Source organism: Typopeltis vanoorti, chromosome 22 (assembly GCF_054136105.1).
Source record: "Typopeltis vanoorti isolate ZY-2024b chromosome 22, IOZ_Tvanoo_1.0, whole genome shotgun sequence".
In the NCBI taxonomy this organism is placed as follows: domain Eukaryota; kingdom Metazoa; phylum Arthropoda; class Arachnida; order Uropygi; family Thelyphonidae; genus Typopeltis; species Typopeltis vanoorti.
The window spans coordinates 32,679,712-32,707,691 of NC_143570.1; the positions used below are offsets into that span (position 1 = coordinate 32,679,712).

Genomic DNA, 27,980 nt, shown 5'->3' on the forward strand with positions numbered 1-27,980 from the left:
AAGTGGATGCTATGTCAGGTCGGGTAGGTGCTTCTGCTTTTGAAGTGTTTGTGTTGTCGCCTATTGGTCGGGGTTGCGACCTCAATTTTATGTTGTGAAGCTTCCAAACCTCGGAGATTATGTAGTGCCTGCGTACGTTGATAGAGTTCGCGTCACACTTTATAGCTATTGTTTCCGATATTCTGAGCACTGTTTCATTGTCTTGTCTGTCTACTATGATGGCCTTGTCGATCTGTGGGGTATGTTTTTGTTGAAGGGCGTGAATAGCTATTTCCATTTTTCCTGTGCTTTGTATTTGATTTTTCTTTTTGATGTTACGTTTTTTAGTGTTTAAATGTTCTGGAATAGGGATGTTACAGTCACGGAAGTGTTCTTGTAGTCTTGCCCATAAAGACCTGATGGTGGAACCTGTGTAGGTGATGTCACAGTCTTGTTGGCAGGGAAATTTATAGACTACATTGTGCTGTTCAAATATTTCTTTCTGTGTGTGGGGTTTGGTGGATTTTAGGAGGTTTGCCAGTTTTTGGTTTGAGGTGAATACCAGTTTGTAGTCAGTATGTTTGATAATTTTTTGTGTAGGGAAGTTTGTTTTGGTACTTGGGTTGTTTTGGCGGTTTTTTGCCGTCTTGTTTGCGTAGTTAATCTGTTCGGTTTCAGTGGTGAATTTTAATCTGTTGCTGTAACTGTTTAGGGATGTTTTTAAGGTGGTGACGTGTGTGGGATTACCAATGCACAGAATATCGTCCACGTATCTGCTATAAAAGGTGATGCCGGGGGGAAGGGAAGGGTGGAGTAGGAGTGATTCTATATGTGCCAGGAATAATTCCGCTAGTTGTCCACTGATGTTTTGGCCCATGGGGAGTCCGAAGATTTGAATGTACATGTCGTTGTTGAACTTGTACATTCAAATCTTCGGACTCCCCATGGGCCAAAACATCAGTGGACAACTAGCGGAATTATTCCTGGCACATATAGAATCACTCCTACTCCACCCTTCCCCCCAGCATCACCTTTTATGGCAGATACGTGGATGATATTCTGTGCATTGGTAATCCCACACACACATCGCCACCTTAAAAACATCCCTAAACAGTTACAGCAACAGATTAAAATTCGCCACTGAAACCAAACAGAACAAATCCATCAATTTCTTAAACTTGACATTAACCAGAACACACAACAAAATAACCACGAAAATATACCACAAACCCTCGCACATCGGAAACTACCTCCATTTTCACTCATACCATCCATATTCTGTTAAAAAATCTGTCATCTTATCACAATTCATAAATGCTTACAAATTTTCAACCAATCAAAATAGTCTAAACGCAGAAATAAAAAAACTAACACAGATCTTAAATCGCAACTATCCTACACAACTGATTAACTATGCAAACAAGACGGCAAAAAACCGCCAAAACAACCCAAGTACCAAAACAAACTTCCCTACACAAAAAATTATCAAACTACCATACACCCAAAACACATACAAAGCATATAAATACATCTTCAAACATACTGACTACAAACTGGTATTCACCACATACCAAAAACTGGCAAACCTCCTAAAATCCACCAAACCCCACACACATAGAAAGAAATATTTGAACAGCACAACGTAGTCTATAAATTTCCCTGCCAACAAGACTGTGACATCACCTACACAGGTTCCACCATCAGGTCTTTATGGGCAAGACTACAAGAACACTTCCGTGACTGTAACATCCCTATTCCAGAACATTTAAACACTAAAAAACGTAACATCAAAAAGAAAAATCGAATACAAAGCACAGGAAAAACGGAAATAGCTATTCACGCCCTTCAACAAAAACATACCCCGCAGATCGACAAGGCCATCATAGTAGACAGACAAGACAATGAAACAATGCTCAGAATATCGGAAACAATAGCTATAAAGTGTGACGCGAACTCTATCAACGTACGCAGGCACTACATAATCTCCGAGGTTTGGAAGCTTCACAACATAAAATTGAGGTCGCAACCCCGACCAATAGGCGACAACACAAACACTTCAAAAGCAGAAGTACCTACCCGACCTGACATAGCATCCACTTTCCCAATGTGTTCAGATGACGACCAAGAATAGTCGAAACGGACCGCACCCCGTCAACTACCTTTCCCCTTCCCCATTTTAAAAAATCAACCCTTTCACCTTTTCCCCCACCCTATATAATATAATATATATGTTTATATATATTACGAAAAAAAAACCGGGTTTTTCAAACTTAATTCTCCCAAATTGCTGATTTAAGTAGCGTCTGTTTTCTTTTTTTATTCGATTGGTAGGTCATAGTTAACAAGTTGATAGGTGCTGTTGTCAGAGACTATTAGATTCATTTTTTCCAAATAAGTAGTTTGATTTAGAATAATTGTGGCACTGCCTTTATCGGCTCTAGTAATTACGATGATCCGTTTTAATTTTAGTAATTTCATCACAATCAATTCTGATTTTGTTAAGTTGCTGGTTATTGTTTTAGTATAATTTAAATTTAAAATGTTAGAAGGTTTCAAATGCACTTTATCTGCTATGGTAGTTGGGATAAATCTTAAGCTTCTTTCTATATGGTACAAATCAAATTTGTTAACCCCGAGGAGGTTGAGGTCAAAAAAATTGCAGTTTAGGTCGCATGTATCCGAGAGATACATTCGTTACTAGTATGTGCTAAAATGCGATAAAAAAAAAAAAAAAAAAAAAAAAAAAAAAAAAAAAAACCACTGCAAATATCATACATGGTTTATTTATTTTCAGTTACAATCTAGAAATTATTGAACAAAGAAATATAAAGAATAAAAATTCCGATTGTTGTGATGTAAACCAGCTAGATATAAGAGGCCTAAAAATGCTTTCAATTCTGTTTTGAATATTTGTTTAGCATCTCTTTCTCTTGAATACTGGTTCGAAATAGAATCAATGTATTTATTTGTATAATAAGATTAAATCTAAAATATCATTTTAGATATTTTTTTATTTTAGGCATTTTTTGCGTTTAGCCAAACTAATGGAAGTTGACACAAAATATTCTGCGGCTATCTTCTAATTTGTCTTCTTATTGGATTTTTCCTCCATTTTGATTCTTTATCCTTTCCAAGAAAATACTCTTAATTCATGTCTAATTCATTTTCACTTTCTTCACTAGAAATATCTTGTTCGGTATACAAATCTTCTGAATGAACTTTCACATAATCATCATCTTCTAATGTTCTATCATTAGAAGATGATTATTCGACTCTATCATTCTCATCAGCAGACTTGAGTAACAATCGCTGAATCTCTTCAACATCTAATGGATTATCCAATCGATATATTTTTCCAGCCATTTTCAACAGTAAATAATAATAAAAAAAACAACTAAACCAATACTATACTGAGACTGGAGTTCACGGTATCTCTCAGATAGAATTTACTATCAAATACATACACCTTTACATAACATGTGTTAAACCAAAACTGATTGCATAAACAGTGTGGAATATCACTCATAATATATGCATGCGCAGCTAGTCATGACCTCCAAGCTATACACTGGATATGTGTAAGAATATTTATATTAAACAATTTGTATCTGTCAGATCAGCTGCGACCTCCGCAGGGTTAATTGTTTAGCGTACCATGGCAAAACTTAAACCTTTGCTGAGTACCACGAGTTCGTCATTGTTCAGGGTGTGGTTAGATTGGTTTACTAAGTGATTGCTAACACTTTCTATCTATGTGGCTATGCAAATGCAGTTGTGGGATTAGATGGGATATCAGTTTGCGTTTTGAAGGAATGTGCAAGGAAACTGGCAATGCCTTTGACTAGCCTGTTTAATTTAAGTCTCATCTCTAGTAGAGTTACAGGGTAGTGGAAAGAGGGCAAAATAATTCCCTTGCATAAGGAATGATCTAAGACTGAAGTAGTAAATTACAGACCAATCAGTATCTCAGGCATGGTGGTAAAAGTACTGCCAAAATTGGTCAAAAAGAGAATTCAAGAATGGGTGAATAAAAATATGATACTGAGGGACAACATGGCTTTGCGAAGGATTGGTTATGCCTTAGTAATTTACTAACTTATTGTAATAGCTGAGTTGGATAAAGGAAATGGCTACATGATGATTTTGCTAGACTTGCAAAGGCATTTAACAGAATACACATGGGACTCTGTTACGCAAATTTGAACAAATAGGGATGGATATGATATTGGTTATGCGGATAAGAGGGAGGTTGCTGGACAGACATCAAAAAGTGGTATATGGAGAGCCAGAATCAAGGCAAAACCATTACTGTTTGATAGTTTATTCAGGAGTAGAGTCCAAAAGAAGGCCTGTGACTAGTGGCATGCTGCAGGATTCTGTTCTTGGACCCATACTGTTGAATTTGTTCATTAACGATATAGGAAAGGATCTGAGAGGAACTGTTTAGTTATTTGCCGACAATGCAAAGTTGGATAAATACAGATGATGATAGTTAATACAGATGATGTCAAAATTTTGCAGGATGATTTGGATAGAGTGGCAGAATGGGCAAAGAACGGTTGTCAGTTTAATATGGCAAAGCGTAGGGATATGTATTCTGGGGTGAAAAGATTACCAGCTCTATATCACACTGGTGGAACTGTACTCAAGGAAACTGATGAAGCCTGAGACTTTTGGAAGTGTTAGTGGATAGGAAATTAAAGTTTAGGGGCACATAGTAAAGGTGGTTAAAGCAGCTTAATTTGACAAATTTGACTATATGTCAAATATTGGGCTTTAGCTTTTCTTTTATACCAATTTTTACATTCAAACAGAAATTTTTTAAAGTATCATTATTATAATGAAAATAACCTGTGACTATTTCTTCTTTATCTTCAGTTCTGTCTCTGTGACATTCAGATGGTTCTGCAGATTCTATTTCCTCAACAAAGTTAGATGGAAAAACTCCAATATTAGATTTTAGAATCCCTCTACACCACCCTTCTTCTACTTCTTCCAAAACTTCAATTATATCATTAACTTCCAACTTTAATTCATCTTCATTTGCTGGAGCATAACTGAACAATACACGTGCTTGCCTTTTTCTTGGCCCATCTAAAAAAAAAAAAAAGTGAAAAAAAGCAATAAACTATGCTTTTACTATTATTCATTTAATTTCACTGATTAAGCAGAAATGATAAAGATGTTAGTAAAACTATTTTGGTGTATGTTTTTTTTTTTTTTTTGTTAAACAGAAACAAAGAAAAGAATACAGGTTGTACATGTCTAAATGGGAATGGTATGACAAACTGCATATCATAATCATTTTATTATACCTTGCACTTTTTATTAAAACATGCATCAATTTTTGAATAATGTGTACACTGATATGACTTTATTTGTGTATTTAGTAAGAACACTGGATTAACCACATGCTTGATATAAAAAAGGGATTATCTGTAATTTTTTTTATTATGGGTGGAAAGGGTGATTTATTGTACTCATTTGTATTCATATTCTATCTTGTGTATGGTCTAATTATTAACTCATTAAATGTAATTTGTTGGGTGCACCACATGTAAAAACTTATGATATCTACTAAGTCTCCTCTATTCTTGTTAATCCTTAACCTTCCCTACTTTCTTTGTTCGCTAAACCCTCCTGTCTTAAAGTTTTATTCCTCCCTTTCTGTCCTAGCCGTGCCCTTTGCTCTTACTGCCTGCTAAGCTGACTGTTTTTGCAACTATCGCTGGCTAAACAATTGCGGTGCACTTATTCTCTCTTCTGACTCTTCTATCAGACAAATTTACTTTTATTAATGACTGCACCAGCCTGGAAGAAATAATAGTCTAAGAATAATAAGAGTACGAACAAATGTAAGGACCAAGCTAAATTCCTCTTAACTATACAGCAAGTTGTGGCTATTCTAAATCAACACATGTACACAGGTACGAATTTTATTTGAGATAGTGCATTGGCAAATGATCAGATCCATTGTTGCTAAAACAAAACATTTTAACTAGATCTAGATAGTTGAGATTGAAACACACTGGAGAATAACTAACTTTCCCAACATATCTAACTTCAGCAAAACTAATTTATTACACTTAACACTTGTATTACACTTGTACAACACTTAACACAACTTTACCATCGACCCTTTGTAACACTTAACACAACTTTACCATCGACCCTTTGTAACACTTACATACAACTCTTACTTATCTAAGTTACAAGGAAAATAACAATATCACTTGTTTACTCACAGTTCTTTCTGTAAATACACATGTACTAAACCTCTGTCGGGATATCTTGAATCTTTTCCATTATACAGGACACATTCTGTATAATGGAAAAGACATTTCTGTACTTTACTTCTCTTGTTCCACTGGTGGCTTATTCGTTAACCAGACAAACCTCTCACAGAGTCGCAGTCAGCTGTGCAGAGGGGGGAGGGGCAACTGTTATCATGTTATCGGACACTCCTTGGAGGCCTCCTGGAACATTATAGAGAAATTGCTGACGACATAGCTCCGATGATGTCTCAAGTCTCCAGTTTCGTACTCCGTGTCATTGCCTCGTTTCCCCTCTTCCACTCTGCCGATAAGTGAACCCGAACACTAGTAGCTGCAGCAGTCGTCGTAATCCTTCTCTCCTCCTTCCTATATTTTCCTTCTCCCTTCAACCTCTTATGTATGTTCCTTGCTCTTTGTTCCCAACCTTGGAATGTCCGTGATTATCTGTCAGCATGGTGACATCACCCTAGTCTTTTCACTGAAGGTGATTAATTTGTTGCCAACTTTTCTGATATACGATTCTTATAGCTTACTTACAATGTTAATATCACTTAATCCATTTTCTCTAATTTCAGATACAATATTCTAACAGGAATTATTTAACACATTTTTCAATACAGTAAATTTATATTCAGACAAAAGTGATTCTTACATTATTTATCCTACATTATTTGGTCTGAAACCTCTGTAAAATCGAGTTCAATAAATTAATTATATTAATTTATCACACGAGATCATCAACTAACTGTTCCATCAACTAACATTACATATTAATCTTTGCATGAGTAATGTTAGTTGATGGAACACTTTAGTAGTTCACTTCTCTGTAACAGAAGGAAACTTCTCCTATTAAAATACTTATGGGGAAATAACTGCAATTTAAACATAAAGCAATTTTATTTTTGATGACTGTTTTATTTTTTATTTTCAAAATGTATTATTCATTATTCAAAAACTAATATTCATTAGTCACATTTTCTTTGACATTTTCACATTTTCTGATGTGTACAAGTGGACTACCCCTGGAGTAGTCCGTAATGAATAATAATAGAAAAGGAAGAAATAAGGATGTTTTAATCATGCTAATATGTTGCAAATGATAATCTGGATGAGTTTCCTTTCCAAAACTGGTGTCCTTGATCCAGTTTTGGAAAGCAAATACGAATAATGACAAAGATGACTAAAATCGAAGCATAAAAACCAGATGACATAAAAGATGATCAAAGTTGGAAAAAAAAAAAAAAAAAAGAATGTCAGCTGTGGAGCCAATATAGCAGTAAGTCGTTAAGACAATCATTGCAAAATAAGCATCAATGCTAAAAATTGGACTTCACTTTGCTAATGAAGGAAAAAATTAAAGATAAAGTTATCAGTGCACAGAATGTAATATAATGCAGAAATGGAAAGAAAGTGCATAAGAAAAACAATAAAGGACAGTAATTCAATGAAACTACTTTTTCCGCATTTCAAGTCACATTGTATGACAGAAAAGATTTTCCCTCTTTAAATTTTATCATGCTGCATGTTTGCATATGCAGGTAGCTTTGTTTTCAAGTAAATATGACTGTAGACAATCAAAACACTTTTTTTAAGTGTTTTCCATAATCACATTCACATATAGTTGCACCATTCATTATCACACCAATTGTTTTTGGCATATGTACTGTTTTTTTTTTTTCTACTTTTACTATGAAAAGTGTATTAAAAAAATCTAATTTGACAAAGATCAGCAACAATGCTAAGTGCCAAATTTCATTATGTCCGAGAGAAATTAACATCAATGCAAATTGTTTTCCCAATAAAAATGGATTCAAAACTGGGAGAAAAGAATGCTATCAAGCAGTTGTGTCTTGAACCAACAACAAACTGAAGTACATATGGAAAGGCTAAGGTGGTGCTGGTTATTCATTATGGCACTTCACTGGTATGAACACCAAGAGAAGAAAAAATATGATTTATTGAACTTGCTAATATTTTGCTGGTTTTCTACCAGCATCTTCAAATATTACAACTGTGACAAGCCCATAGCACTCAACTAAATCATTGTAACAATTCAAGTTGTAAATGAAAATTGCAATTTGAATGTCTCAATCATATCTCCCCTTTTCCGCCTATCAACTAATTTCTGAAACCCACAAATCTTCAACCTGTTCTCATATGATTCATTCCATAGACTCGCTATCATCTTCGTCACTCGCCTCTGGATCCTCTCCACCTCCTCCCATCAAGAAGGAACCTAGGTGAACAAATCTGGGCATAGTAGTCGAGATGAGGTCTTATCAATCGTAGAGAGGTACAATAACTTGCTTGTCTCTGCTCATCAAGGTATTTTTCAACAACCAAGTGAGTTGATGAGCTGATTTAGCTACTTTTGCAATGTGTCCCCTAAACTTCATCTCCCTATCCACCAACACTCTCAAGTCCCTGGCCTCATCAATCTCCTGGAGTACAGTTCCAGCAATGTGGTATACTACTGCTAATTTTTTCACCCCAAAATACATAATCTTACATTTTGTCACATTAAATTGACATCCATTCTCCTTAGCCCAAAACTCCAATCTATTCAAGTCGTCCTGCAAGATTTTGACATCTTCTGCATTCACTATCACCCTACCCAACTTTGCATCATCAGCGAACAAATTAACCAGCAGTGGTCCAAGAACAGAACCCTGTGGCACACCACTAGTCACAGGCCATCTTTTGGAATCTACTCCTGAATAAACTACTCTTTGATATCTCTCCATCAACCACCCATCTATCCATCTCACCAACCCTATATCCAATCCCATATGTTGTAGTTTACAGATTAGAATTCCATGTGGTATCCAGTCAAACGCCTTTGCCACGTCCAGCAGTATCACTCTAAACCCATTACCCTTATCCAGTTCAGCCGTCACCTTGTTACAAAACTTGAGCAAGTTACTGAGGCATGATCTACCCTTCACAAAGCCATGCTGTCCCCCATACAGTATCTCATTTTCATCAATCCATTCCTGTATTTTTTCCTTGACTACTTTCTCCAAGACCTTGACAACGACTCCTGATATGCTGATTGGTTGGTAATTTGCAACCATAGTCTTGGATCCTCCTTTATGCAGTGAAACTATTTTCCCCTCTTTCCACACCTTCGGGACTAAACCAGACCCAAGACTCAGATTAAACAATATGGTCAAGGGCACTGATAATTCCTTAGCCGCTTCACGCAAGACCCGTGCCGGTATACCATCCAATCCCACAGATGTATTCACATTAAGGTTCTGTAATAGACTATTCGCCTAACTTCATTCATCACAATTCCCGTATAAACTAATGGTTCCCCCATTTTTTCAATGTCACCACCTGGATGATATACTTTTGCAAAGTGCTCGCTCAGTAACTCCACTACATCGACATCATTCCTTAAAATCATTTTGCCGTGTACAGTTTTTTTTTTTTTTTGCTTGCAGAATATTGAAAAAACTGCTTGGGATTCTCTTTAGCTTGCATAGCTAATTTCCTTTCATAATCCGCTTTTGCTTTTTTTTACCACACTCGTTACCCTTCTGGCCTGCACTTTATACCGTTCGTGTGCCTGCAGGTCACCCCTTTCTTTAAATTCCCTCCACAGTTGTTTATTTTTTTGCAACTCAAGCTTAATGGTGTTATTCATCCATTTAACCCCTACTTGTTTTACTATTCGGACCCTAGGTATACAATCAACCATAACCTCCTGTAAATGCTCCTTGACCACTTCCCAATCTCCTAAGCTTGTCATACTTGCCATCACGGTAATTCCACATTGTCTTAATCAAAAATTCCACACCTTTAGCCACCTCCCAGGTGGCTAAAGGTATGGAACCTTATGATCACTCTCACCAATAGGTGGCAACATGGTCATATTCATTACAGTCAAATTCTGAGATGCTATTACCAGGTCAAGCACTCTCAAACCTCTAGTATTTTCAATTACATGCTATCTCAGATAGCTATCCCTTAATAATTGAATAAAATCCAATTCCTTCCTCACATGTGTCCTCTCCTCCTTCCAATCAATGTTACCATAGTTGAAATCCCCTATAATAATTACCCTCCTTCCACTCATTTCATTTATTTGTTTATGCATACTATCTCCACCATCTATTCCATCACCTGGTCTATAGCGGCACCCAACTGTATATTTTATTCTGCCAGTCTCACACCAAACAGCCTCAAATGAGCTCTTTTCACTATCCTGCGATACAATGTCAATTCTCCTTGGCTGCAGTTCATCAGCTATCATCAATAACACCCCTCCCCCCATTTTATTCTCTCTGTCGCTCCTAAACATACTATAACCTACACATTATATTCCACTAACTATATCATCTTCCGTCAGTCATGTTTCATAAATGCCAATAACCTGTGGCCAGGAAGAGCCAATCAAGGCCAAAAATTCTTCCTTCTTGTGATTCTTATTCAAGTTCTTCTTATTCAAGAGTACATAAGATAAAGATAGCCAAAAGTTCTCTGCAAATATGATCTCCAAGTGACTTTAAAACCACTCATTAACTAGAGATAAGTTCAGTATGAGAGAGAATATGAAATGAAGAGTGAGAAAGTGAAAATTGTAAGTATATTACCTCAATGTGATAAAAATTAATTAAGAAGTAGGGCTACGATGGCAACTGGTTTGAAGCATAGGCTGTGTAGAAAAAATGGATGCAAGTTTTTGGATGTGTGGAATGAGTTTGAGGGAAGATTGGATTTGTATAAGAGGGATTGCCTGCACTTGAATGTATTTGGTATCAAGAGTCTTGAAAAACTAATAACTAGTATAAGACCAAACACAGGGTCAGGGAAACTAAATTATAATAAAAGGAATGGTGAGAATATGTGTAAGAGCGACAATGTTATGTAACTGTTGAAGGTTTTTTCACTTGGATATACAATAACTTACAGATATCAAGAAATTATATTTTTGGTTTCATCCTTTATCCAAGTTAAAGCAAACAAAGTTTGCCCTTGAAGTAAGTTCACGACTACTTGTATATAAAGGCTAATGACTCTACATCAATTGCCTTACTATCTCGCAATGCACAAGCACATATCCTTATGGATAAGTATAATGCTATACATTATGGGAATGACCACTACCTAGACCAGTTTCGACCAGTATTGAGGTCTTATCAGTGGGAAGCCAAACCCAGAAGTGATACCAAGATTGAAGTAATGCAGAAGTCACATATTTCCCATATACAAGTAGTCAAAAGGTGTCACACCTTATTACTAAAACAAAACTCTGGATTAGGGATCTCTAATTCAGAGTATTTAATTCTGCTCATGTTAATCTTAGTATAGTCTGTTCAACCTTCAAATCTTGGTAATAAAGTCTCTAGAGCCGTTCACTTTATCAGCTTGACAATGATATCTAAGAAATGTGAATCAGCAGATAAAAGAAAATAGTTAAAATAATGAAAGAAAAAACCTGGCTAGACTGCTTCCAAGACATATAGCAAGATATTAATTTTTTGTTTTATTACTGTTAACTACACTGTACAGTAGAAGAAATAACATCTTCCCCTGGGGATTTAAAAATTTATAAACAAAGTTTATAAATTCTCAGGGGAAGAAGGAATTAATATAGAACTTAATAAAATATACATACAAGAATTCTATTCATCAATCAAAAAAACAGTTATTGCCATTTATTCCGACAGGAAAGGCCATTTTAGCCCGATCTAACTTTTGGAAATGATTATGAACAGACTATTTTTCTACCCACTGCAGGATGAATGCCTCTCCCATTGCATTGGAGATAAGAGTATACAAAATAACACGCAAGTAGCTTATGTCTGTACACGAATGTTAGGAGCATCAGACACAAAGGGACAGAGCGTACTGCTATGGTCAATATGTTGGGACTCAGATTGTAGACATTATTGAGACCAGGCTATCAGCATCAGATATATTAACTGGTATCGAGTGTAGAGGGTAATGTATTTTTAGGAAGGATAGGAGGGGGGGGGATGCTACTAATGTTATCAGATGATTTGAATCCAGTTACAGTTTTTCAGGTGGCAGTGAGTTTGAAGCCATTTGGTGTGAAGTGGAATCCAAAAAGATCAATGTGGGATGTTGTTACAGACCTGGTGGATGGTTGCTAGTGATGAAGAAATGCATGATCAAATAAAGATGCATGTGAAACCAATCATAATGGAGGAATTTAATTATCCAAACACTGATTGGGTAGCAGTAAAATCACAGGAGAAGAATGAAACTGAATTTATTGAGATGTAACAAGACGACTTCCTCAAGCAACATGCAACAGAAGGAACTCAAGGTGAAAGAATGTTGGATTTGATTATAGTATCAGAAGGTGTTTCAGTTAAAGATGTAACTATTCTGCATCCAGTTGTTGACAGTGTTCATGCAGTACTCATTTGGAAAATGCCTAAGTTTATGAATGCTCCATTCAGAAAAGGTTACATGCTGAACTACAAAGCAGGAAATTATGACCAACTGAGGAGTATACTGAGTTCAGAGCAATGATATCGGATGCTCGATTGAAAGAATATTGACAGTGCATGGGAGGCATTTAAAAAATACTGAAATGATGCAATATCAGAATAGGCAGGAGTCAAATGGATGTGTAATCTTATCAAGTGAGAAATTTGTGAGAAGAGGATAATGTGGAAGGAATGTGATGTGCATAAAGACAAGGGTATACAAAAGAACACGTAGATAGCTTATTATATCTGTACATGAATGCTAGGAGTATCAGATTTATTCTGTTATGAAAATTACAAGTAGCAGGACAGAAGAGTCAACTGTTGTATGGAAAGCAAAGTCTGAGTATGAAAAGAAACTGGCTCTACAAGCTAAAGATAACCCCAAAGAATTCTGTCAATATGCTACAAGTAAAAGAATGAATGAATATGAAAAAATAACTCTACTGAATGCAAATGGAGTGAGGGTGACAGATGCAGAAGAGGTTGTTCAACTAATGAGTGCCCATTTTGCTAAAAGCAATCAACTTGGTGTATGCAACACTGAGTTCACTGCTACCTCTTCACTGGATGAAGAAACTCAAGTGTATGAATAAGAAGTATTGGAGCTGTTGCACAAACTGAATAAGAATTCAGCAATAGGGACTGGTGGGATATCAGCATGGGTGCTAAAATAGTGTTCAGATGAACTGGCTATTCCTTTAACCAGGCTATATAATTTGAGTCTCAGAACAGGGAAGATTCTGCATGAATGGAAAGAATGTATGGTAATCTCATTGCACAGGGGTGATGCAAAGGCCGATGTGTCCAACTATCAACCAATCTGCAACTCAGAAGTGGTGGTGAAGATTTTGGAAAAGTTGGTTAGGGTTCGCATTCAGAAATGGGTTGACAGAGATTCTCTATCTTATAATGAACAGCAGGATTTACTAAGGGATGGTCAAGTTTTATCAACTTGCTCACATTCTATAACAATGTTACCAATGAGCCAGACAAGAGGAATGGATACACTATGATACTTTTGGATTTTGAGAAAAATGGGTTTGGAATATAAAATATTATCATGGATAAGAGGATAGCTGACTGACAGATATCAAAAAGTTGTATATGGGGGATATGGGTCTGCAAGATTTAAGGTTACCAGTGGTGTACCACAATTATCAGTTCTTGGTACACCAACCAATCTGCAACTCAGAAGTGGTGGTGAAGATTTTGGAAAAGTTGGTTAGGGTTCGCATTCAGAAATGGGTTGACAGAGATTCTCTATCTTATAATGAACAGCAGGATTTACTAAGGGATGGTCAAGTTTTATCAACTTGCTCACATTCTATAACAATGTTACCAATGAGCCAGACAAGAGGAATGGATACACTATGATACTTTTGGATTTTGAGAAAAATGGGTTTGGAATATAAAATATTATCATGGATAAGAGGATAGCTGACTGACAGATATCAAAAAGTTGTATATCGGGGATATGGGTCTGCAAGATTTAAGGTTACCAGTGGTGTACCACAATTATCAGTTCTTGGTCCACTGTTATTTAATCTGTATATTAATGAAATTGGGAAGGATTTGACATGCAATATACAGCAATTTGCTGATGATGATGCAAAGATAGCTATGGTAATCAGGAATGCAACTGATATGCAGTACTTGCAGAATGATTTGAATAGCCTCGAATTGTGAGCATGGGAAAAATGAATGTCAGTAAATGTAAAGTCATGCACTTTGGCATGATTAGATATTTAATGTCACATTATACTGGTGGGAATATGTTAGAAGAAACTGATCAGGCTAGGATCTTGGAGTGTAGTAGACAGGAAGCTGAAATTCAGGGCATTGTAGCAAAGATTGCAAATACAACTCATAAGATAACTGCAATGCTGAAATGAACTTTGACATGTAAAGATAAGGATGTCATTCTGCCTCTTCACAAGGCCTTGATAAGACCTCACTTGGACTATTGTGAGCAGGTCTGGTCTTTTGGTTTCCATTGTGATTCTGAAAGAGTGGAGAGAGTGCAAAGGAGAGTGTTAATAATGATATCAGGATTGTGGAATACTGATTTTGAAGACACATGGAGAATCTGTAGACTGCAGACAGGAGAAAGAGAAGTGATATGATTGAGACTTACAAACTTCTGAAAGGATCATAGGAGATTTCAGGTGATGGAATTTTTCATTTTATGGAGGCTGAAGAAAGGATGGACAAAGAGGCATCCTTAGAAGCTGAGAATGAATGCTTCTACAAAAGGGGTTAGATCTAGATTTTTCTCTTAGCGGTGCATAATTGGAATGGATTACTAATGGATGCAGTGTGGACAAGTAGTGTAAAGGAATTCAAGAACAAGTATGACAGCTGTCATATGTGGCCTCCCTAGATAAGTCCATGACTCTTTGGAAGTCTCTTTTAATAATAAAGTTCCTTGTGCCTGCTGGTTGATTGGTTTATAGTTTATTGGTGCAAACACAGCAAAGGTCATACTGTGCCATAGTAAAGGTAACAGTAATGTTATACAAAGGTTAAAGGTTACAGCAATACATAAACAGTCAATGAAAAGTTAAAGTTCTAAACAATACGCATGTACAAAAATCAAGCCAAGCAATGCAGTATATACATATAAATAAAATTACAACAAAGGTTACAGAAGTACTTCTATAGTCAAATAGAAATTAGTAAACGATATGCATGCAAAAAATTAAGTTTCACACAGTATTTACATTTCATTCTCTCTCGTGTAAAGTGCTGGCACTCCACCAGAATTATGACAAATAGTGAGATGTGTATTGCATTTTTCACATGTGGGAGAGTCATCAGCCCTCAGTAAATAAGAATGAGTAAGATGACTGTGACCTATGCAGAGCCTAGCAAGAATAACTTCCTCTCCTCTCTTTATACGGTGACCAGAATTATTAATGGAAATTTTAAGAACACTAAGGCCAGTATGGAGGTTAACTGGGCAATGCTCAAGCCATATTGCCATTGCTTAATTTCAGGCTTAGTGTTATATAATTTGTTTGTCAATGCTTCTTGCCATGATGACTGCTATTGAGCAACTAGCTTTGATCTCATAAACTGTCTGTAGTCTGCATATGGTACTGTCAAACAGTACACTGATAAAGCATGAGCTGATTAGCTATATTTGCAGTCTCATTTCCCTTAATTCCAATGTGGCTGGGAATCCAGCACAAATGAACATCAAAATTAAGGGCTTTCATTTTGTACAACAGTGTAACACCTCATACAGCTGGATATGGATTATACATAGGAGAGGAGATAGCTCAATGAATCTGTATAAATTACATACATTTCCTAATGGTTTTCTTTTATATGCACAATTGCAAGCTGAATGGCATGTAACTTTGTCATATAATTACTGCATCAGGTGGGATCTGGTTGGAGATAGTAATATCAAGAAACACAGTAAACAGAGATCCCCAATCTTGATCCATCAGTAGAGATTGGCAAGAAATCAGAGAGGGTTGCTTTGTGTGCATTAAACAATTGTAGGTAGACAGAAGATGGAGTATGAGATATCTGCAGCTGACAAAATGAAAGATTGCAGGATGGAGTGCAAACCTGCCATGGATGGATGCTATGTTTGGTATGGACAATGTTGTCAAATAAATACCGATCATCCTGCATGACCTAGTCTTATTTCTCTGAATTGTGAGGCTCAATATCGCACCTCAGACTACCATACTTCCTTTTGGTAATCATGCCAAGAGCTTGCATAGTTTCTTTAACATGCATGCCAAAAGGACGCATAGTAGTCCGAAGTGTGTGATAGAGCTTCACAATGCAGAGAAAAGAGACTAATCCATACAGGATGATCTGGGAGAGACTATCTTTAGGGCATAATTAAGACACAACTATTTCCATTTAAGTGAAAGAGCTGGTCCGTTCACTTCAGCATAAAGACTTTGAATGAGTGATGTGCAAAATGCACCAATAGCTATCCAATCACTGCAGGTTATTCTGCCTTGCAGAACCATAGACATGTGACCCATAATCCAATTTTGAAAGTATAAGTGCACAATAAAGACAAAGCAATGAAAATTGATCAGCACCCCATTCAATAGAGGATAGAGTGTGAAGTATGCTCAACACTCTCTTGCATTTTTATCTTAGTTGATGAATGTGTGCAAAAAATGTAAGTTTTCAAAGATGGGTCCAAAGAACTTTTCTCAAAAGTAGCTACTGAAATAACAGTTTGTCCCATTATTAATTCAGGATCTGGATGAAGAATGCATTTTTGACAGAAGTGTACATAGACACTTTTTTTCTGTTAAAAACCTGAACCCATTACTAACAGCACACAGAGAAACATGATCAATTGCTTGCTGAAGTTGTCTTTCAATTACTTTCATGTTACAAGAGCAACAGTAAATTGAAGTCAACATATAGAACATTTTCTACAGTGGGAGGAAGCTGATCGGTGATAGTTAACTTTGATAGCAAAAAAGGCCTGAGGAACACTGTTCTTGATGATGTGGCTAAAATAACATACTGCCCACTCTTACTTGGAAAGTTTGTCTGGACAGAAAGTTTGTAATAAATACAGGAAGGTATCCTCTGACACCCAGGTTATAGAGGTCTTTTAATATGCCATGTCTCCAGGCTGTGTCATTAGATTTTTCCATGTTAAAGAAAACTGAAACCGGATGTTCTTGCTTCAGAAATGTATCTCTTATACAAGTTTCTAAACAAACCAAATAGTCTAAAGTTCAACAATAGAACCCACATTGTGTATTGGAGAGAAGACTGTGGCTTTCTAAATACCAGAGAAGTCTGGTATTAACCATTTTCTTTACTATCTTAAAGTCAGCTGGTCAGAGCAATAGGTCAATTATTATTTGCTTGTGTTGGATCCTTTCCAGTTTTGGGATAGCCATGACAACTCACTAATGTCAAGAATCAAAAATCAAGAATACTTGCAGAAGAATCTTCTTCTGCAAGTATTCTATTGTATATTAACAGAAGTAGATCCATAGAAGATGATGATAGATGTTTTATCATTTCATAATGGATGTCATCAGGTCCTACTGCACTAGGGTGAGACAGTAAAAGAGCTGTTTTTAGTTCCTCCTTAACAAATGGCTGATTGTATAGCTCAAGCCCATTGGTAGAAAAATTCAGCAACAGCTTCATATGCTCCTGAATTATTAATACTGTTCTTTCAGTATTAAAAATTCAGGAGGATATGAAGCTGATGCTGAGATTCTGGCAAAATTTTCTCCCAGTGTCTGCAATAGCTATGGGATCAGAATAAAACTTCCAATTTTTTTCTAAGACAAATGGTGTGTTCTATATCCACCTTTTATTTTCCAGATTTTATCCCATACAATTTTCGTACTGTAATTTAACTAATGAGGTAACTGGATCCACTTGTTTTTGACTCTGATGTCTCACATAACATGCATTAGTCTACGCATGCTTAAAAGCCATGAGGTTTGATGTGGTGGGGCATCTATGAAATATACCCCATGCTCTGTTTTTTTTTTTTTTTTTGCCTGTCTGGCATTCTGGGTTCCACCAAGGCTTTGGATAGAGTGGAAATCGAGATGATGTTCTCTGGATGGAGGATGTTGCTGCTTGGACAATGCACTCTGTTATATATTTTACTGTTTCATTGATAGGTGTTTGACTGATGGTATCAGCATTAAATTTTGCAAGACGAAAAAAAGTTTTCCAGACAGTCTGGTCCATTTTCCATATGAGCATCCATGTATGATGGTAGTCTGAAAAGTTCTCGCCTAACAATGAAAAAACGAATTTAAAATTTCAAAATTATTTTTATTTTTCAACATAATCTCCCTTAAGACTAATACATTTATTCCAGCTATGCACCAGCACCATTATCACGTCCATGTAGTGGTTCTCAGTAAGATCTGAAAAATACCCTTCTGCAGCTGCAATCACCTCTTGATTTGAAGAAAAACGCTAACCAATGAGGAAGAGTTTTAGTTTTGGGAAGAGATAGAAGTCAGAGGGAGCCAAATCTGGGGAATAGGGTGGCTGTTCCAACAATTCAAAGTGCAGATCTGTTCACTTAATTTTTCCATGGCCAAAACATCTTTGTGAGCAGGTGCATTGTCCTGATGAAAGATGATTTTTTTCCCCTGCAAACTGGGTCTTTTCTCACAAATTTTTTTGTCTAGTCTGGTTAAAAGATTGGAATAATATTCCCCAGTTATTTTACCCTTTTCAAGATAATTAATAAACAAAATGCCTTTAGCATCCCAAAACACTGATGCTATGACCTTTCCTGCTGATGGAACCGACTTTGTCTTCTTTGGCACTGAACAACCAGCTTCTGTCCACTGTCTTGCTTGCTGTTTGGATTCTGGTGTGTAATGGTGAATCCAACTCTCATCCATAGTAATAAATCGATGCACAAAATTCAGTTTTTATTCTTGTTAAAATGCTCCAAGCACTGTTCAGAGATTTTCATGCGAGTGCGTTTTTGATCTGCTGTGAGCAAGTGCGACACCTATCTTGTGCAAAGCTTTCTCATATTCAATTCTTCATGCAAAATATATCCTACACGTTCTTTTGAAATGCCTATAGTCTCAGCAATTTCATGCACTTTGTCTCGCCAGTCATCCACTACCATATCATGCACTTGATCAATGATTTCTGGTGTTGTTACACTTTTTTGGACGTCCTTCGCGTGGATCATCTTCAATACTGGTACAGCCATGTTTAAACTAAGCAGAAAGCTCATTTCTTAATTGTCAAAAAAGGAAGGAGGAGGGTGCCCATAAACTTTTATGAACTTCGAGTGAATTTCTTTTAGCATTAACATTCTTTTACAAAGAATTTTATAACCGACGATACTCAATTTTATCCATTTCAAGGGATACAGATAACACTTTTGTTTCAGACAGCTGTACAAAACAAACTACTTGATAGAATGACTTGCAATTTCACGTGGATGCTTATGACAGAGTACCAACTTAGAAAAAAAAAATCTTGCCAATAGTGTTGCCATCTATGGTCGCGGCCGAGAACTTTGACATAACACCCTCGTAAATGAAATGAAATTGTTCCTGTGAAGACATTGTGAAAAGAAGAGGAAAGTGATTGCTATACCAGCACTACAGCACGTCTTGGATTCAAACCCTGGACCATGGTGTGAGAGACTTCCTACAACACTGTTAACCCTTGCAGGCAAGCCCACTAGCCAACTGATCCTGTCCAGGCCATCCAGGACCACCTGTCTTGCTGAAGTAGAGGCTTAAGTAGTGAAAGACTACTAGGATCCCCTTTCTAGATGTTCATGAATTGCACCGTACAGCAAACACAATGGCAGGGGACTGGATTCCAGTAATGGTGGTCTGTAAAAAAGGATAGTAAAAAAGACTCAGCAGAAGTAGAGCAAAGAATATGGGAAGAAAAGTAAAGAAAAAGAGGAAGAATGAAAAGGGCCAATACCATCACTGAGAAGTCCCCTCCACCACAAACAAGTGCATCAAAAATCTGAGGATAAATTCATGTTCAAAAGATTTTTTTGTTTGGTGCCAGAGCTTTCCACTCACCATGGAGAAACACATGGAAGCCCATTCACCAGCAAGCTATTGACTGCACTTGGAACTGGAATGCCAGGCCTACTCTGGATGCTATACAACCAGGATTCCCCTTTCTGGATGTCCACTGGTTGCACCATATGGCAAAAACAGTGGTAGGTCACTGGATCCCAGCAATTGTGGTCTGGATGACAGGACAGCAAAAAGAGACTCAAAAGAAGTAGAGCCAGTATCATCACTGGGAAATCCCTTCCAATGTAAACAGGTACTCCTCAAGGAGGGGAGGTGTTACGTCACCACTTTCGTCGCTTTGTTTAAATTTTATGCTTGTTTTCCTTGTTTAGATCTAATTTGCCTTTACCCTAATTACTCCCAAGATCTAAACCTAAGTTTTGCCTTCAGTACATGATATCGCGTACATCAATTACTCTGACAAAGGGTTTACTCTTTGTTAGGGACAAATCCTTTGTGATTACTGTCTGAGATTGTCTCCCAATCAGATACTGGCAAATTTATTTGTTACGCTGCATCAGCCAATATCTTTAGATTAGAAGGAATTCTTAACCAGGGAAACTCTCTCAGATAACATACAGAGGTGAAGAATCTAACTTTTATTCTTAGTACCGAAATTCTCAACATCAACCAAGTTTAATATTGTTTGCAATCGTGGCTCTTAATCTATTCTACTCCACTTAGGTTCCGTTTTTATGAGTGGTAATTTGAATTCATTCTCAGGCTAATGTCAGGTACAAAACATAAAACACATTTATTGAGATCTTAAAGTTATACATTTACATTCATGCACTCAAATCAATTTTATATCATTCTAAAACACAAATGGATACAATCATTAGCTCCTAAAAGATTAAGCATTAAACTACACATTATACAAGTCTTAAATTTAATCCATTCATTTCTCTTCTAAAGTACGTTAGTTATTCACATAAAATACTTGCCACAAATCATCTATAAACTTTCTCTAACAAAATGCTCAGTGGAGTTAAGCCACTGCTATCATCAATAATCACCTAAGAGTTCTATACTACATTGCCCTTGCTCACTAACTATATAACATTTCTTCACTCTAAGTGGGAAAGAAATAACAAAATTCTGTACGTTACCAACCCTTGGGAAGATTAACAGATCCGACATTTAATTCACATTTTCATCTTACACAGCCTGATCCTTCTTCCTTGAATTGGGGTCAGAACATCTCCACTTGACCTTTATCCACGTGGTTACTCATAGAGGTCATCCTACTTGGCTTTACCGAATGTCTGACGATGTGCCCACATTTGTCTGGCTCCGATGCTGCTAGTCCTCATCAGAGTTGCTGGTTCAGGAATTCCGTCCCGAGGAGATAGCTAGTCAGGGCACTGGAACTGCAGGTGCTGACATCTAACATCTCAGGGTGATCCAGAATCCATCAGAAGGCGAGAGAGAGGCCCAACGTCCAACCACGTAAAATACCCGGAAAGGGTCAGGAGAACAAGACAAAAAGCCTCGCGAGAGGGGGAGCAAATCCCTTTATTCTGCATCCTTGGCGGTCTTTACTGCCGCTTTCTTCTGTACGGCACTCGTCTCCTTTGCCCACGAGATGATCCGGTATACCGCGCCTCCACGGGAAAACAAACTAGCGCTGCTTTCCATGAAAATGCTTATGCCTCAAGCCAAACGTTCACTCGAACGGTCTGCCCGCGAACTATGGACTTTTGCTTACACTTTGATAAACATCTCATTTCACACAGAATACCCTTTTATAGTTACTACTTACAAACTGGAAATCTTGACTCAGATTTGAATAAGATGTTTTCTTTTATAATTCTACATTAAAAGGTATTTATAGCCATATTTACAATCCTTCTGATAGCTTAAGTACAAGTTTCTCCTTGTTGATATGTTAGACTTGTTAAATCTTGAATGAATTAATTTTTTTTTATAAATTCTCCCATTCAAGATCTAACAGAGGAAACTGGTATAACATAGAAGTCACTATAGATCTAAAAGACTATTTTTAAAATCAAATCAGCTATGAAGCCCCCCACCTCAACAAGTATGGCTGTATTAATTTGCTAAAGATCTGGGATAGTTCATTCTGAGAGCAGACAGCCTGACTGCTCCAAATTAATTTTATGATTATCTGACTTATAGAGGGTACCGTGTTAGGACAATCTGTTTTAAGTAATAATCTGAATTGTTTCTACAATGATTTAGGAAGTTATTCCCTACTTGGTTAGACTATAATAAATTTAGTTTAATCCTTTATCCAATGTAAGCAAAGAAAGTTTGTGCCTGAAGTATCTTCAGGACTGAGGCAACTCATGGTAAAGATGGACCAAGTTCTCATCACTCCTTGTCTTAGCATCTCCCATAATGCAAAGCACATCTCCTTCCAGACATGTATAATGCTATGCATTAAGGGAAGGGCCACTATCCAGAACAGTTTCGACCTTTATTGATTTTCATCAGTGGGAGCCAGACCCAGAGGTGGTGATACTAAGGTGGAAGCGATGGAGAAGTCAAAAGGTGTTTCACCTTATTAAATTACTCTGAATTACTCTTTCTCTAAATCCAGAGTAACTATTATTATTTTATTAATTATTATTTTTTTTTATTTATATTTATTTATATTGCTCTGATCAAACATTAAACTTTTTTTCAAGCCATTCCTGGTCATCAATAAGCAGAGTGGTAATCTCACACTGGGAGAAGAAACTCGTTTTCTCATAAAAATAATCACAAATATCTATGTTTGCCGTGGGATTCAAACCCACAGTTTATTGGTTAGAAAGTAGGTATAGTTGAAATGTGGTTGTGCCAAGAAAGATCTGAGGTGCAGGTCAGTTCAAGAATTATGATTGCTAATGGATATGATCAAGTATCCATTCAAAAAAATCCTAGATAACTTTTATCCTTCACCCAAATTACAATCAGATATTAAAAAGGTTGACATTCCTTGAAGGGACACTGGAACAAATAGCCTGAATTCTTCACAAGTTTAATCTATGCACTATCTTCAAAACTGTTCTGATAATTGTTTTCTTTTCTAAAATAAATTAATGGTAAATTAATTACTGCCTATCAAGTGCATTTTCCTGTCAATTATGTTAATTTGGACACCATGGCCTACCTGATGAGATTAGAATCCTAGAACAAAGATTACATCAAATACTTGGAATCGGATAAATTTGGCTTCATTTTGCCATGCCAATGGCACTAGCCACAGAGTTTACCCGAAACAGACTCAGCAACTCCGCTCAAGCAGATATAAAGTTGATAATCTCTTTCTGGAAGCATGCAAAACTTTATAACATTGTCCAAATCTCAATCACTGCTTGTTCCAACAGGCTGTAGGTTTGAATTCACTGTGGTATGGGTGTTTGTGAATGTTACTTCTGAATACCAAATTTTAGTAAATACTATTAATAAATATACCAGAGAACTCTATCATGTTGGATGCTCAATGGATTATTAACAACATTAGGAAAGGATTAAAAACAAATTTTAATGCTTCCAATATTTTGTCTTAGTCACTGAGACATCTTCAGGGAGTACAAATAACACACACACACACAAAGACAACACAATACTTAATGAAACACATGGGTGACTCAAATCCTATCTAAGTGGTCCACCCTCTATGGGTGTTTGTAGGCAACCTAGGATGTAAACTGGGACCCCTGACGATTATTGTTTCCCAAATTTTGGGAAATTTTATGCATCCATATTTGTTTAAATTAGGTTGCTTTCTGAGTGCTACTGCAGACTGCAAAAATACTTTCCTTTTTAAATTTACTGTAGTGGAGCATAGTGGTTTTCTTCCAGAAAATACTGTGAGTTGTATCCAACACATGGTCTGCAAGGCTGGATTGACCATAGTCGTGATTGCAGATGTATAATCTGTGTTCACCTAAATGGATTGTGGCTGATCTACCAGTCTGTCTGAAGTAAACCAACTTGCAGGAACAGGGTACTTAATATATTCCTGACACAGAGAGGAGAGAGCTCATCTTTGGTAGAAGTTGTGTGTAGAGGTTGTACTTTTTTAAAGACTTGGCTATTTTTTTCTGATGTGCATGGACTTAGGGGATGGTGATGGGATTTCTGAAATCCTTCTGAAGCAATAGCTGAGGAATCGGGAAGGAACTTATTATTTTTTTAATTCTGTAATCACCGTAGCCACTGGATAGGAAGGTGTTGTGTATATGGTTAAGTTCAGTTGAAAGAGATGTTCCACTGGAAGAGAGATTATAGGCTCTATTAGTTAGAGTTTCAATGATGCCATATTGTTGAGAGGGGTGGTGGTGGGAAAGTTTGTGAACATATTTGCCTGTGTGAGTGGTTTTCTATATATGATGAAGGAGAGGTTACCACTCGGAAGGTGTGTAACTAAAGGGTAAACTATTGTTATTTTACTTTTGCTGGATGTCCTTCCAGCACTAACACAAGCTTCAAGCCTTAACACAAGAGAACTATCATTTCAAACTGTTTTGCAAATGAAAACATAAGATAAATCTTTACCAGTGTCAAACTTGAATTAAGGGCTACTTCAAAATGAAAACTACTTCTGAAATTCATTAAACAGCAGCATACCAATGTGGCTAAACATATTGCAATAAATCAGTGCTTGTGTGTTAATTGTTTACATACAATGCTGTTAAAAATTGTTCAGAGTTGAACTGTTGATTGTCAATATTTCCATTGTTTTTTACATCATCTTTGTGTTATTCAACTTACTCAGTGATGGCACTTCTGTAAAAACCTGATGATAAATGTACCAAAAGTTATAATGCATATAGGATATAACTGCTGTTTTTGGCAGCTTATTTATTCTAGATATTTTGTTTTGCCCAATTTAGACATTACAAATAGTGTAAATGAGAGAATTTGGCAAATTTTCAAGGATCATAAATACAGGTCAAATTCCAATATAACCAACCCTGCAAGAACAATTTTCTTCTGAGTGAAAGAACTTAATAAAATATATTAACCACATCTTTAATAAAATCAAACTTTCAGTATAACAAATATTTATCATCAATTCAAGTAACTGATTCTATAACTGTGAAAAAACATTGATTACATTTATTTTTGCTATAGATAGAGGGTACCTACTTCAGCTAGTTTGGGGTTCAATGGCATTGCCAACTGATGTTTAGGTGTAGTTCATCCATTATGAAATGAACACAAACAATAAGAGATGATTGTAGGAAAGAAAATACAGTATTTCAACTAAGGTTGCCATTTCTTTGCATTTGTTCTGCATCTTTCTAACTTTCCTTCTCTCCATATTTTCTTATGTGTTTGTAAGTCATGTCTGAGCTGTTTTGAAGAGTTACCCAGAATTTGTTTTATTTCCCAGATTTTATTACTAGCTTAATTTCTTAAGTTTTAATATCTGTTATATTTTTCTTCATTAAAAACTTCTTATACCACCTTTGCCACGAGTTGCCCCAGTCCCTGGAAGATACTTTAGGTGCAAACTTTGTTTGCTCACACTTGGATAATGGATTAAACCAAGTACATAATTTCTTGGCATCTTTAATTTACAATAGTTCTATAAAGTGCTTAGTGCTACATCTCTTTTTTCTTAAAAAAGGTTTGTTTAAAAAATTATTTTTTATTAAACAGAAATATTCTATTTTGTTCAGTTTGTCTGCAGCTACTTACCAGCTGACAAAAAATCTGCTCGCCACAGGTGGATAATAACATTTGTCGAAGCCTGGCTTTGTAGAGCAAATAGGGACTTGTCTGTAAACAATACCGATCCCCAGTGATCTTGGGTCTACTTGACATGCAACCTGGCCCATTTCAAACATTTTCTTCCCTGTGGCATGGAAATAGGGTCACACAGACTAGCATAAAGACAACCTTCATGAAGTCAATGCAATGACAGATTGTAGCTGATTCTAGGGTAGCACTTCCATTTCAGTGAGCAGATAAGTGGAGATATTAGTCACCCACTGCAGCTCTATTCCATGGCCTTCACTCTATTTCTAGGTTGCAGTTTGTGACTGCTGGAATCGTCTGTTCCTTAGTTCCATAGTCTGTGAACTAAGGAACAACTCACATGCAAATATCTGGCTAACTTTGCTTGACTTTGGCTGGCCTCTAGTCATAAGACTAGAGGCCAGCTTACCATCCGGTTTCACCAATATAGCCACTCTGGTCTTGCAGACCATGCTCTTGATACCTACCATAGAATATGGTGGAAGAAAGCCACGATAATACACCATAGTAAATTCAAATACGAAAGGCTATTCATGGAATCAGCCTCAGCCCTAAGAAACATGCCAAACCTCAACAAATTTGGTTGCATGAGACTGCCCCAAATTTGGGAAACCTACATCAGAAGACCTTCAGCCCAAACGGCCAAGAATACCTACATTGTCCGCTAGGGGGGGGGCACCATCAGGACTTTTAAGAGAAAGAATAGCTTCCTGCTTCGTCCTCATTTACTGTGTATTGTGCTTGCGTGCATGTGTCTTGTTTCTAAGTTCCTGTAAAAAGCAACGTGACGTTGCCGAAATATTGGAAGTATATTAAAATTTATTTTAATGTATATTCTATTGTACGTTGTAATTTCCTTAAGCCATTTAGTAAGCATGTATAACCAACATCTAAGCCTTTCCACAAGAATTAAATGATGTTATGCAGCCATATCCAAAAATTTTGCTATCATGAAATGTCTTGTTTTCACTCCAGATGCACAATGGAAAACCACTTCAAACACCTGCTTTTATGCTGCGACTTATTTGCATATACAACTGACAGCAGTACTAATTTTTATACAATAATCAGACTCAGTGTCATTTTATATAATCTACCGGAATTTCATACCCCCCCCTTTCCCGAGTTACTGCAATTTTTTCTCTTTATTCCTTAATTTATGGAAACCAGTGGACACAAACAACTAGAAAAATAAGATGAAAAAATATACAAACAGCTGGATGAGATTGCAATGGGTTCTTCTCATTACACCTTTGCTAACTTCTATATGGAACATTTTGAAAACAAAGCACTCAACATAGCCACAGTTAAAACTAATAGTTTAAGTGTGGCTGCACTATGTTGATGATGGGTGTGATCCACATATATTGGATATATTTTTAGTGCATCTTAACAGCCTACATCCAAAAACAAACAGTTGTTACTCTTTTTCTAAGCTTCGTTATAGAAAAAGAGTAACAACTGTTGCCTCTTTCAAGATATGTTAGTGATACAACTTGCTAAATGTTCATTACCCTTTTCCATTTACAGAAAGTATTTACATCACCACTGTTTCCAACAGTATGGCATCCTCAAAACACTCACTGAGCCAAAAATATTTGATCAAATGACACAGCCCTTGAAACTGAGTTCAGGGACCTTTGCAACATCATTTCAACCAATGGCTATAGCTCATATGAAATATAAAAACTGCATGCAACCCCCCCATTTCTACTACAACCAAGACACAGGATCAATGCAAAACCATTCCCAACCTATATATCAAGGACACATTAGAAAAAAATAGTCCAAGTTCTCTATAAATATGACCTACACAACATTTTCCAACCTTTCTTTCAGCTAACAACCTTCAGTTGTTCTGCTAAAAATTTACTTCATCTCCTTGCACATTCTCAAGTATATAAAGTTCCTTGTGCTTCCAGTTTAGCTTCCTTTGGACAGACCAGTAGATCAGTTAACATCTGCCTTCAAGAACACAGAAGTTACGTTTGCTATTATCT

The 27,980-nt window shown here is 36.6% G+C and overlaps 1 protein-coding gene across 1 annotated transcript in view; it reads right to left on the bottom strand.

Annotated features, from left to right (window-relative positions):
• Positions 1-27,980, bottom strand: part of LOC150094285 (SH3 domain-containing kinase-binding protein 1-like) — a 305,169-nt gene that overhangs the window by 223,431 nt on the left and 53,758 nt on the right. Inside the window, exon 4 of the mRNA XM_090411774.1 lies at positions 4,831-5,073. Coding sequence (XP_090267900.1) covers positions 4,831-5,073 — 243 coding nt within the window. The remainder of the gene's footprint in view (positions 1-4,830; positions 5,074-27,980) is intronic.